This window comes from Poecilia latipinna, unplaced genomic scaffold (assembly GCF_001443285.1).
Source record: "Poecilia latipinna isolate Pla-1442-1.1 unplaced genomic scaffold, P_latipinna-1.0 Scaffold3000, whole genome shotgun sequence".
NCBI classification, from domain to species: Eukaryota; Metazoa; Chordata; class Actinopteri; order Cyprinodontiformes; family Poeciliidae; genus Poecilia; species Poecilia latipinna.
The window spans coordinates 25,456-37,513 of NW_015115616.1; the positions used below are offsets into that span (position 1 = coordinate 25,456).

The 12,058-nt window shown below is 40.7% G+C and overlaps 2 protein-coding genes across 5 annotated transcripts in view; one reads left to right on the plus strand and one right to left on the minus strand.

Moving 5' to 3' along the window:
* The first annotated feature begins 842 nt into the window (after nt 1–842).
* Nucleotides 843–12,058, plus strand: part of tctn1 (tectonic family member 1) — a 30,368-nt gene continuing 19,152 nt past the window's right edge. Inside the window, exons 1-8 of one of the 4 annotated variants that reach the window (XM_015022409.1) lie at nt 843–1,202; nt 1,322–1,445; nt 1,904–2,037; nt 3,071–3,219; nt 4,824–4,926; nt 5,601–5,713; nt 7,325–7,351; nt 8,020–8,154. In XM_015022409.1, coding sequence (XP_014877895.1) covers nt 953–1,202; nt 1,322–1,445; nt 1,904–2,037; nt 3,071–3,219; nt 4,824–4,926; nt 5,601–5,713; nt 7,325–7,351; nt 8,020–8,154 — 1,035 coding nt within the window. In that variant the 5' untranslated portion in view covers nt 843–952. The remainder of the gene's footprint in view (nt 1,203–1,321; nt 1,446–1,903; nt 2,038–3,070; nt 3,220–4,823; nt 4,927–5,600; nt 5,714–7,324; nt 7,352–8,019; nt 8,155–12,058) is intronic. The other 3 variants (XM_015022410.1, XM_015022411.1, XM_015022412.1) reach the window with 3 other exon arrangements.
* LOC106939851 (uncharacterized) lies at nt 9,312–11,358 on the minus strand. Its single transcript, XM_015022415.1, has 2 exons — nt 10,251–11,358; nt 9,312–9,752 (listed from the first exon to the last, which is right to left on the minus strand). The coding sequence occupies exons 1-2, from the start codon at nt 10,560–10,562 to the stop codon at nt 9,387–9,389; spliced, it is 678 nt and encodes a 225-aa protein (XP_014877901.1). The 5' UTR covers nt 10,563–11,358; the 3' UTR covers nt 9,312–9,386.

Genomic DNA, 12,058 nt, shown 5'->3' on the forward strand with positions numbered 1-12,058 from the left:
TTTCCCAGCCCGTCCAGTGATGGGAAGGATTTTGTCTTTAGAAAAGCCTGGAAAGTCAGGCAACTTGTTTTAACTAGATGTCCTGTATCGCCATCTTGTGGATACATAAAAATATTTTAAGAAAGTAAAGGATCCAGAGGGAAAGTGTCCGGCGGCAAAGTGTCTGTTTGAGCTGCTGTCATAGCTGCAATATAATGCAAACTTAATTTTATGTTAGGCGTATTAATTAATTCATTATTCATTGCTCATGAAACCGAGTTTTTTTTGTATCCTTTGTGAAGTCGGCTGCCCTAAAAAGGGACTGCATCTCAATATCCGGAGCCATCGCTCATGAGTGGACAGTGGTGCACACATTTTGAAGAAAAATGGGAAACCAGACTAGCCAGATTAAACTCATACAGGCACAAAGAGATCATGAAATCTACTCTGGTTGAGATTTGAACCCAGAGCTGTGTTGTTGAGAACTCTACCTGTTTTTCTTTTATGTAAAGCTGATTAAGGATGGAGCGTGTCATAGCGATCAAAGAGGAGAACCTGTATGTATTTATTATTTTAATTAACTTTTATTCATCCAGGTGAGACGATGACCATTTACAATTATAGTTGTAATTGTTATTTTAAAAAATGTTATATTCATATTACTCTGTATGTGCGGAATGATCTAATAAACTTACGTCAGTTTGTCATTTCAGCTTTGGAATTCGATATGGCAGTGAACGCTGGTTGTCGAACATTTACGGTTCCTTTATATGGAGAGAATTTTTCTGCCATAATTCGAGAGCACACATTTTCAGTCTGAATTCCCCCATATTCTTCCTTTACTTCAGTTGCTAAACTGCAGTTCTGCTAACTGCCCATTGGTGGCAGTAATAATATTTTATTGCAGACAGAAATCCACCAGCAAACCAACTTAGAGGGAGAAGAAGAAAAACCATAACAACGGTAAACAAAGATGGCCGTATCAGTTTGTACAGTTTGGTCTAATTTGACCATCTTCTGTATATTTATCCAAGTTATTTTGGTTACTTCCGCTATAAGTGCAACGAGCAACAGCACCGCGTCCGGGAAAGAGAACTCTACAAACAGATACAATCAGGATAACTGTACCCCCACAGAGCCGTCAGTAACCCCCACAGAGCTTCTTCCTGAGGCCTCTCAGCCTCTGCCTGACTCCGGTACCCTCCTTCTCTCGGTAATCGGTGGTAAGCTGTTTATACATGGTTACCGACACAACTCAGCTGGACTAGCTAGCACTTTAATGCTGTAATAATCTGCTAACAACGTCCTTGGGACCTGATATCTGGCTCGGTGTGCATGTCAGCTGACAGGTTGTGTCCCTGTGACGAGAACACGGCTGTGTGTGACATGAACTGCTGCTGTGACCGAGAGTGTAATAAGGATGACGTTGCTCTGTTCACCAGCTGCACGTTCACTGCCGTGAGAAGGTGAGAGAGGAAGGGAGGGGAGGATAGTTCAAGAATGAACTATCCTGAACTAGCATAGTTCAGGATATCCTAGTTCTGGAGCAAGTGGAATGAGCAATAACAGTGGAATGTTATTGCTCATTCCACTGTCCAGGAATGAGCAATAACAGGGTTCCAACCCATGATGGACTAACATGGAGTTTCCTTGTGTTTTCCATGCGACATTGAAAAAAGTATTTGCAGTTTATTTGGCTCTTGTCTTAAAGTTGTCCATTCATCCATTGCACTCTGTGTTTCTTGCAGTAATTCAAAACTGACTGATGTAAAAATGAATTTATATGGGATTTTTATTTGTCTTTTACAAATGGACTAAAATGGTTAAAAATTGTTTAAATTTAAGTCTAGAACCCCACCCCCCTTCCTCCTTCACCCTACACACACACATATATTTCATCCTGTCATCTTTCCATCCCTTGCAGTGGCAGCAAGCAGCTATGCAGCCAGGATATAGCCAGCTACAGTTTAACGACCGATGTATACGGCTACTTAGAGCTGCAATCGTCTGTTCAGAGAGAGATCAACTACAACATTTTCTGCGTCTGGTCCCAGAACTGTAAGCAGCTGTTTACGTTCAGGTTGCTATGAAGAAATGGGAACCATGGTTCCTTTAGATGACGTGTTCATTTGTTTCAGCTCACTTTTAAGTGCTCACTAAACCCACACGTTTACTTTTAGTTTCCCTTTTATTATGAGGACACAATAAACATCATAACTCCTAAATATCACATGAAATATTTTGGTAAATAAAGTAGATTAAGAGAAAACATATTAAACCGTAGTCAATATTCGTTTTGCAAAAAGTCAGCGTTTTGGAGAATCAGTTTGGCTGCAGCTCATTTTGGGATGATTTTAAGTCCATTTCCTGTGTTCTGCATTGACAAAGGATATTTGTATGTAAATAAGAATAATCAGAATATTTTTCATCAAATTCCCCCAGAGGAGTATCTGCACTTGCATGTTGTTCTGCATGTTGCAGCTGTTTCTGTGCTTCATCCCAGCTGTTGAACATACAGGCTGTAGAACTGGGTTTTAGCACACTGCTGGGCCATGTTGGCAGCAGTGGAAAATGAACTAAATGATGATCTCAAATTTAAAAGAACCTTAAGATGTGAAATTACATAAAATGTAAAATTACATATACTGTTATGTAGATGTATGTATGAATTGTGAGTATTTGTATGTATGTATATACATGCATATTTACATAAGTGTATGTTTACTTATGTATGCATATTTATGGACAACAGATATCTTTCAAGCAGCTGAGTCTATTAATAGGGTAGGGAAGTATAAGCTTTGGCTTCAGCCTGCTAATTTTTGGTGAATTATTGCTTTGTAAAATAGAATTATATTTTGTTTTCTTTTTTGCAAAATAAATTAATCTGAATCTCTTTAATAAGCTACACAGTATGACATGCACATTAAGGCTGACAGTTATAACTGGTTGTGCTGCAGGGCTTATTCGTGCCACAGGGGGGTCAGTGGGTCAGTGTGTCATTGGGTCAGTGTGTAGCTCACAATATGAAGAACTTTAGAGTTTATTACCCCCACCCAGCATTTACATCCATCTCCACTGTTGTGTTTAGGTTTCGATGGACTGTCTCATCCCTCACCGTCTCTTCCAACTGCAGACAACTTTGATTCCCTCTTCAGTCAGTTTATCAGCTTTATATTTGACCCTGAGGGTGTCGATGAGGGGCTGCCTGCAGAAGTCCAGGCCTCATCTGGATACCAGGTTAGTTTTGTTTTAAAGCTTGATAAGATGAATATGTTTAATTTTATGAAAGAGTTTCTTTACTTTTCAAGACTTTTGCAAAGAAAACTTAAACCCAGTAGAACAAAGCATGTCTAATGCTTATTGTTCTTCACTGTACGGAGTGTTATGCTCTGTTATGCTTTATTCACTATGACCAGAATCAAAAAGTTCAAAAGGAGACATCAGTAAGTCTTAGTTAATTCTTATTCATTTGGATTCACCTGAAGTTTAGTCTGGTTGCCTAAGTGTTGTGCTTGATCAGTCTGTTTAGGCAAGGAGCCGTTTTAATGATAACAATAATAGCGCATTTTATTGGTAAATTGCTTTTTAAAAACAATTGTTTGCAGCATGGGCAAACAAATTTGAGTATTATAGAAAACAATTGACTGCTAGGTAAAAGCATTTTTTCTGCTTCAATTACCTGATAATATCTTATTACAGTGAATACTTTTGCCAGTGCTAATTTGGAAAACTTGGAAATGTATTCAGAGTAGGGATGTGCTGATAAATTGGCCCTGATCTCCTTAAGCTTGGGAGATCGTCCAAAGCTCTGCAAAGGAGTGAAAATCAGCCACTGTCTCCTTTTGCTCTGCAGTGAGAGGTTTGACTGACAGACCGCCCACCAGGTTACATCTGGCGGTCTACAGTTAACAATAGTTGCCTCACTGTTGCCATATTTAGAGACTTTTCAGACTGAAGATGTTGGTACTGGTCAAGAATTGACAGGTCAGACTTTTTAAAGATCAGTGATCAGCCAGAAACCTGCAATCGTTGCACCTTTGATTGAAAGCATTGAACTTTTACCCTTTTTGCCACATTAAAACCACAAACTTTAATGGATTTTATAGGATGGAATAGTACAATTCAGTGCATACTTAAAATTATACACCATGTTGCAGGCTGATTTAGCAACTGTTCAGCCCTGTCACACTGGTTCTCCAGAATATAGGAGTGCAACAGAAGTCACCTCATTAGTATAAATGAAAGCAAATGTTCTCTGAAGGCCTCAGAGGTTTGTTAGAGAACGTTGGTTGAACAAACGGCATCATGAAGACCAAGGAACTGGATGGAATGATATAGATTAAAAGCATATTCATGGCCTACTCAAAACCCAGATCTAAATCCGATTAACAGCCTGTAGCAAGACTTAAACATTGATATTGACAGAGGCTCTCCATGCTGTCGATTCAACCTGGATTGTTTTGCTAAAAGCCTGTATTTGTTCACAGCTGGCAGAAAGCAGCTTTAAAAAAAAATAAAAAAAAAACTCAGTTATTTTTCTTCTGCTTCTCAGTTATGGTGTCTCACATCAAAGTCCAATAAGATATTGTAGTCTTAGGAAGTTTTTATAACAAAATGTTGAAAATGTTGGTTGTGTTGGTTTCTGATCCATTGTGGAAGTTCTCCAGAGAGATCGCTTGGATCAAAATAAAGCTGTAAAAATGAAGCGCCTGCAGCTAAAACATGCTCAGCACCTATGCTAGCTCCTTCACAGTTTCAATGTTTTTGTCGGGGTTCCAGGGAGAACGTGTTCTCCACGTGTTAGCATATTCTGATTCTGTTCTGGTGGTTTGTTGTTTCAGTTCGGGGATGTCTTGGCTACGGCAGAACCGAGCGGACAGAAAGGGATTTTCTATCTTCCAGCTCATGGTGTCACTGCTGACTGTGTGAACAGCAGCCCTGCAGGTAACCCATTGCTAACATTTAACTCTGACACACACACTGGGTTTGTAATCTCATCAAAATGAACCATAAAATTTTGACTTTTCAAATCTTTGATTTTGGTAAATAAGAAAACAGAGATATAGACTTGACAAAACTAAAGTGTTTCTTTGACATTCTAAATATTTGTTACCCAGTAACATTTCAGCTGAGCAGCAACAAAAACCATCATGTTACTATATTTAGGTTAATGCCCCAAGAGGTTACTCATTGCTGAGTCACGATATTGTGGTGATATAAAGTATACAGTGGACTGCAAAAAGTAGCCAAAGTCCAACTTGAAGCTGTAAACCTTCAGGTTCCTGCTGCTGCTCAAGATGATGGATAGAATAGAACAGAATGGTCCTTTGTTTTGTCCTTCAGAGGACAAATTTTCAGTTAATGTCAGAAAAAGAGTTAAAGAAATAAACACAAAACAGTAATTGTTATGATTAAAATAGACTAAAATAAAAACAGTCAACTTTTTACAGTAATAATTGGCTGTTTACAAGACGACAGAATCCTGTGCAACAAGCAGCAGCTGTATGTGAACCGGTTCAGGATTCTGCTTCTCTGGGACTGAAACTTGTTTTCACATTTTGCCATTTCATTTCAGGCAGATAAAAAGCTAATTATTTCTTTCCTGGTTCCGTCCCTAGTGTTCCTGAAGGACCAAACCAGTCGATGTTCCCAGCGTTTGGCTCTGGATGGGGACTGTAGCTCCCTGCAGGCACTCAGGATGGACACCTACGCTAACGTCCAGCTGTTAGCTGTGAGTTCAGAGGTCTTACCTCCCATTCTGCTCATCTCAGGACATGATGCACAAAGCTCCAACTCCAGCATGCTAACAAATCCATTTAGTTGTGGAAATTTCAACACTGGTGTGAAGAAAAACTCCTACATATTCACAAGCTTTTGTAAGTTCCCTAAGTTCATACTCATGCAATTGTGGTGAGTATTATTTACAGTGGAATGTGTTTTGCAAAGTTCTTTGTGAAACATCCTTCTGTATTCAGGACTTGTTAAGTAACAGAGCACTTCTCCACTAGTTACCACGCTGTCTGGGTGATTCACACACCACAACTCTGGAGGTTCTTGCTTCTTTTTCTTGAAGCACACTGAAGAAAAGTTCAGCGATCAGTGTATCAAAATAGTGTGTTGGTCCAGCAGCTCTGGCCCAGACCCTGACGATGTGCTGGGGTATCTGTCACCGAGACATTAGCAGGACCTCCTTTAGGTTCTGTAACTCCTCCATGGATCACAGTTGGATTGACGTGGTGAACTTGGAGTCCAAGTGAACACCTCAAACCTCCCTGAACCACTTTGCTTTGTGCTACCAGATCTTAGGTAGATGTCTCCACCTGGAGAGCATGACCCTGATGGGTCTTTGACTGTGCCGCCCAACGCTGAGCATGTATTCTTAAACCTTTCTATAATCACAGCTACGGGAACTCACCTGTAGGATCAGACCACATGTGCACGGAGAAACCTTTGCTACTAATCACTGTAGAGCAGGAAAACATACAAGAGCAGCAGAGTTGGAGATGCATTGACCTGGTCACCCAGCCATCACACTTTGGTCAAATTCTTGTTTATTCTTCCTGCTTCTAACTAGGGGTGCGACAATAAATCAGCCTCAATTTCCTTAATTTTGGACAATCAGACGATACTTAGATGTGAAACCGATGTTATCTGTCAATCATATCTACTTCCACAAAGGTCTGAAAATCAGCCACTGTCCACTGACAGACCTGCCCACCAGGTCACGCCTACAGAAGCGCCATTAACTTTGTCACTGTATTTAGCAACTTTTCAGATGAAAAAAAAATCTGCCAAAATCAGAATTCGTAGATCAGGCTTTTTAAAGATTGCTGATCGAGTAGAAAACTGCAGTCGGTGCACCTCTACTTCTAATGCAATAACCTTGAAGACAAGAATGTTCACTTCCTGCCTGAAATCTTCCACCCGCTAAAATATCCCATCATGGACATCAGTTATTAACTTAACTGGCCATAATGTTATGCCTTTTGTTAACTAAAAGGCAAGCCTGATTTGATTTAAACCTCTTAGAGTGTCATGTCTGGTCTGCTGTGAAGCTAACTGAAGCTACACATAGCTGCACACAGATATGATTCCTCCCCACATCTCGCTAAAGGCTCCAATTATTTCACTACAACTTTCACTGAGGAGGTTGATAGATTGAGTTAGATCATATCTGGATGTAGGATGTAATATCTGAGCACTGAGATTCCCCTCAGAGAAGAACGTTCTGAAGTTAGCTAGCCCTCAGTAGGAAGCTGCTAAAGTCACAATGTGGTTGTTTGAAAAAGAGAGAAGTGCAATATGAAGACAAATTATAAAGAAAATATTTTGTCTTTGACAGGGGAGGAACGCAGATGCAGCAGTAAGTGAAATTTTTATTTTATTATTTGAGAAAAGTTGATTTCAGATAGTAAAAACTAAAAAATGTGGCAGAATAAATAATGATCTTCACATCATTCTACACTGTTTAGAAATTCTACACAATAGACTTAAGTGCAAAAGAGAAGTGTAGAGCTTGACTACGCTTCTCTCTATTTGTCACAAGACCATTCAGTTCCTCCTCTGTGAAGATCCACAGCAATGTTTCATGCGTCTGCTACACAATGTGGAAATGATCTAGTTCATGTTCTGTTATACATTACTTTCCATTTCATGCACATGCTGACATAATCAAGAGATAAACAGCAAACAGCATCTGTGTTTTAGCTAAAAAAAGGATTTCCTAAGCCGATAACAAGTTAGTAGTTTAAGTTTTGAACAAAAATGTGATAATAATTAGTCTGTATAATACATGAAAGATCTGATTGGTCCAGATGTTCCTAACAGAACCTTTTTTATTTCATAAAACAGGATAACTGCTGGTTCCTTGAGGCTCTAAATGTAAAGCCTCAAGGCCACAGTACCTTCGCTGTGGCAGCTATAGTAGCTACAGTGAAGTCCAAATACTGACAACATGCTTTAGATTCAGAGAAGACGTAAATCAACCAATCTGCTGCTAATAACAGATGAAGTTGTTAATCTGGTGTCTTCTTTCAGGTTGTTCCTGTGGATGTGGCTTCAGTCATATTACAGTCCATAAAGGGCGCTCAAACTGAGCTGACTGTCAGCGATGGAGAAGACTTCCTTCCTGTTCGCACCACCTCCAGTGGCTGTGCTAACATGGTGCTGAAGGTGAGTCAGCCCAGTTCAGTATATTTCTGATGGCTGGTTAGAGGTTGGCTCAAGAACTTGGGCCGCTCAAGTTCATCTGTGTGAAGCTAGACGAGTGAAGACTTTCGAGAATATAATTTATTTACAAACTGACTCAACAACAGAGAATGTCTTCAGTCAGGCGTTTCTTTGGATCTGCTGCAACACAAAGCCCACCATGCTTTTATCCGTAACCATTTATAAAGACTCAGAACTCATTCAGAGATACTCCGTCTAATGTCCCTGTTGGNTTTCCTATATATAGGACTCTACCAACAAAACAAAAATGTGGATTATTGTTTGTTTAACAACCCTGGTTATTCGTCTGTGAACCTAATTAATTTGTTCGTTATTGACTTTTGCTCAATTAAATTTCTTATGTATACATTGTATATGGTATTTTTATTGTTGTTGATAATGTTGTTTTTCATGTCTTATTTCTTTTGTTCCTCCTATAATTGATGGAGATATATAGATATTATTTACAATGTATAAAGGTGTTGTTTATGTCACCTAATTAGCTCTACATCCTGAAGAAAAATATGGTATTTTAGAAGATAATTTATCTTTCACGTTGCCAGTAATGGCGAAATTAATAGTAAACAATAAAGATTTTGTGGTATTCTCGTTTAGTGACGTAATTATATTAGTTGTCTTACCACCGCCACGCCACTAGAGGCAGTAGCAGGCTCGAAAAGATGCGACTAAGAAGCAGATTTAGAAGTACACAGAAAGGTGCAGAATTTGTTAAAAGCTGTGAGCTGCGCTGAAGTAAATAAAAAAGAGAAGTTGAAATACATGCTGAGAGTGAAACTCCTTCCTACAGATGAAGCTGTATCACAGATTTCAAAAGAAAATTAAAAGGAGAGACCGCAGATAATATAGGAAATAGCGCCCCCTTCACTTCCGGAGTGCAATGGTCCCTTTTCCAAATAAGGTAAGAGACTGACAGCGGTCCGTCCCCTCCCCTTTCTGTGGTGGACTTGCCTCCCAGTGCTCCCAGTACAAACTGCAGAAATGCACCAGTCAGAAACCACCAATCAGAGTCAGGAGGCGGGGCTTAGTGCTGTCATGTCAATCACTCTCATGCTCAACGCCAAGCCAGTACATGAGGTTGATTGACAGCGCTAAGCCCCTCCTCCTGGCTCTGATTATTGGTTTTTGGTCCATTTCTTCAGACAGCAGCAGATCGATCTTTTTTCATATCATTTATCTCATGACAAACACGGTGTCAGTTTGAATGAATATGGAAAACCAGATTTTTGTAGAAGTTTGATCCTCCTGGTTCGGCTCACCTGGTGGATCCTCAGGTGCAGGTGAAACGCGGCGCCGGCCAGCCACTGTTGCATGGCCTCTGTGCTCATCCTCTTCTTGGTGGTCATCCTCTCATAGTGGTCGATCAGCTCCAGGTTGAGCCAGCTGTCGTACAGCTCGGTGGCCTCTGCCATCTTCTCCTCGTCATTGGCGATGGCGGGGACGAGGCGCAGGTAGCGGTGGATCATCGATCCGATTCTGGACGAGGTGCTGACGCCGAACACCCTCTGAGCCTCGGATCCCTGCGGCGAAGCTGCAGCACGGACCTGATGGCAGCTTTAAAAGTTTGGCTTCATGGACATTACAGCAGCGCAGCAGGGCCGGACTCACCCGGTCGTGGGCCTAGGCTGGAGCCGGTTTGGTGCCCGGTCCGCTGCACAAAAACTCTCCTACTGTTTACTGTAGGTGATCCTGCAGCTGTAATGCTCCAAAGATTCATGGAGTTCATCTGATCAATCAGTTTTATATAAAACACAATGTAAAGCATGAATTCATTAAAACATTTTTATAAAAGTAATCTTTGGAGCCCTGAGCTAACAACCCTGTAAGTCCATTCTAAAATATGTCCCAGGTCACACTAAGAAAATTACAAAATAATATAAAATTATGAGCTTAAAGTCACTACAGAATAGCATTATAATACAATGAATTGTGACTTTATTCTCATAATATTAATAACTTTATTTTTGATGTTTATCCATTATTGTTTTGTCCTTAATGCTAAAACAAAGAATTTAAACAGAAAAACAAAATATTTGACGTACATGTTGGGCCACCTGGTCAAACAGCAGGGACAGGGCCAAGGCGACGACCCCTACGCCTCCGTTCGCGACCCTGCAGCCGCTCAGCTGTGCGGTGAGATTCAGGTGGAAGGCCGCCTGCTGCTCGCCGCTCATGCCCCGCTGCAGGAAGCCGTACCGGTGTTGCAGGGCGGTGGCAGAGTCCAGGGATAGGAAGGTGGTGAGCACCGGATCCAGGGAGATGTCCGGGACGATGTCGGCGTCTCGGGCCACAGAGAACAGCTGCTGGACGGTGGTGACAGAAGGAAGGCACGGAGACGGAGCCGTCAGGATCATGGCAGACACTGAGCTCCAGCTCGGAGATATGAGGCTTATCTGTGTTTATTTGACCCAGGCAGGCGAGGTTATCAGCACGAGTCCAGAGATCTGTCAAAGATATCCCAGTCTGCTGAAGAGCGATTCGTTTATTAGACAGCCTGAACCTAGCACCGAGAATTGATTAAAGGTTGAACAGGTCAGGACATTTCTATGGCCCATGCAAAACATGTTCAGCACATTTTGAAATCAATCTTAGATAATGAGATTTCAGGCTTTTGAAATGGCTCACTTTCCAGACACCAACACATTAAGTTATTGCCACAAAGCCATTTTTTAAACACTTGGGTTGTTTTTAGAAGCAGTGGAGTCCCAAATGGAAGAACAAAAACGTGCAAAATATAAATTTTACTTAATAGTTCTCCTTTAAAAAGGCGTGACGGATCTCCTGTGACTCTAGCATGAAACTTATTGCATTATGACATGGTTACTTTAAATACTAATACCCAATTTTAATTAATTTAAAAGAATTCTGTTAATATTTTACTTGTAAAGAAAAAAATAAACATTTGTTGTTATTCTGCCATAGGATAGTTTGCCATACTTCTGGCAAAATATCCTGATGTTTCGTTTCTCGGTCTTTACGTCAAGGAATCATTTGCTTGGGGTTTCGTGACGTCACTGACCAAACGTTTAAAAATTGGACCTTGACAAGCAAATCATGACCAACCGCAGCCACTATATACTGATTAGTTTTAAAACTTGTATGTGTGAAGCTGATTTGAACGATAAACAGACATTTCCGGGTCAGAACCCATCAGACCCATAGACATAATATAAGAGTAGACCCCGCATTGGCCGCTCTGGCGCAGGAAATATGGCGGCCATCTTGGAGCGGTATACCCTCCTACTTTGCTCAACCAAACCAGCAGAAGATGCCTCAGCACTGAGGGATATTGTTGTTCTGATCGATGGATTATTGATGTGAGGGCTCCACAGACAACATTTCACAAGTAAGATGGACATATTATTGTGAATATATTGTGATTAGAATATTACTTTACTGTATTTATGTCCACCGGCGAGATACCAGCTAATATTAGCTGCAGTGCTTGGTGTAAAACGGGTTCAGCCCCGCTATGAAGGCTAACTGAGATTCCGAGCACCTGCCCTTTTTGCTCCTTGCCCCAAAGTGCCATTTTGGTCAATTTTTTTATTTTTTATTTTTGTTGGTATTATTATTTTCTAAGCCCTCTTCTGACACATAATGACATGTACTAAAATTATTTTTTTGTTTTGTTTTTTTGTACAACATAATAAGCCTTCCGGTCACCTTGTTACTTTTGACCTTTTGCCCGTGACGCATGATGCAGTTGCCTCTCGCGCAGTGACATAAGGCGGCTAACTGGGGCTGAACGTAGCGAACGATCCAGATTTCAGATCAGTTTTTGGTGAATAAAGTGGAGCAGACCTGCTGCTTGTCAGATGATGGAAAACGTTGAAGTCTCGTTTCTGCT

Excerpts from the sequence above, each read along its gene's own strand:
- LOC106939851 (XM_015022415.1), bottom strand. The coding sequence starts at position 10,562 with ATGATCCTGACGGCTCCGTCTCCGTGCCTTCCTTCTGTCACCACCGTC. Across the intron at positions 9,753-10,250 it reads TTGACCAGGTGGCCCAACAT|GTCCGTGCTGCAGCTTCGCC; the intron begins GTACGTCAAATA and ends AGCTGCCATCAG.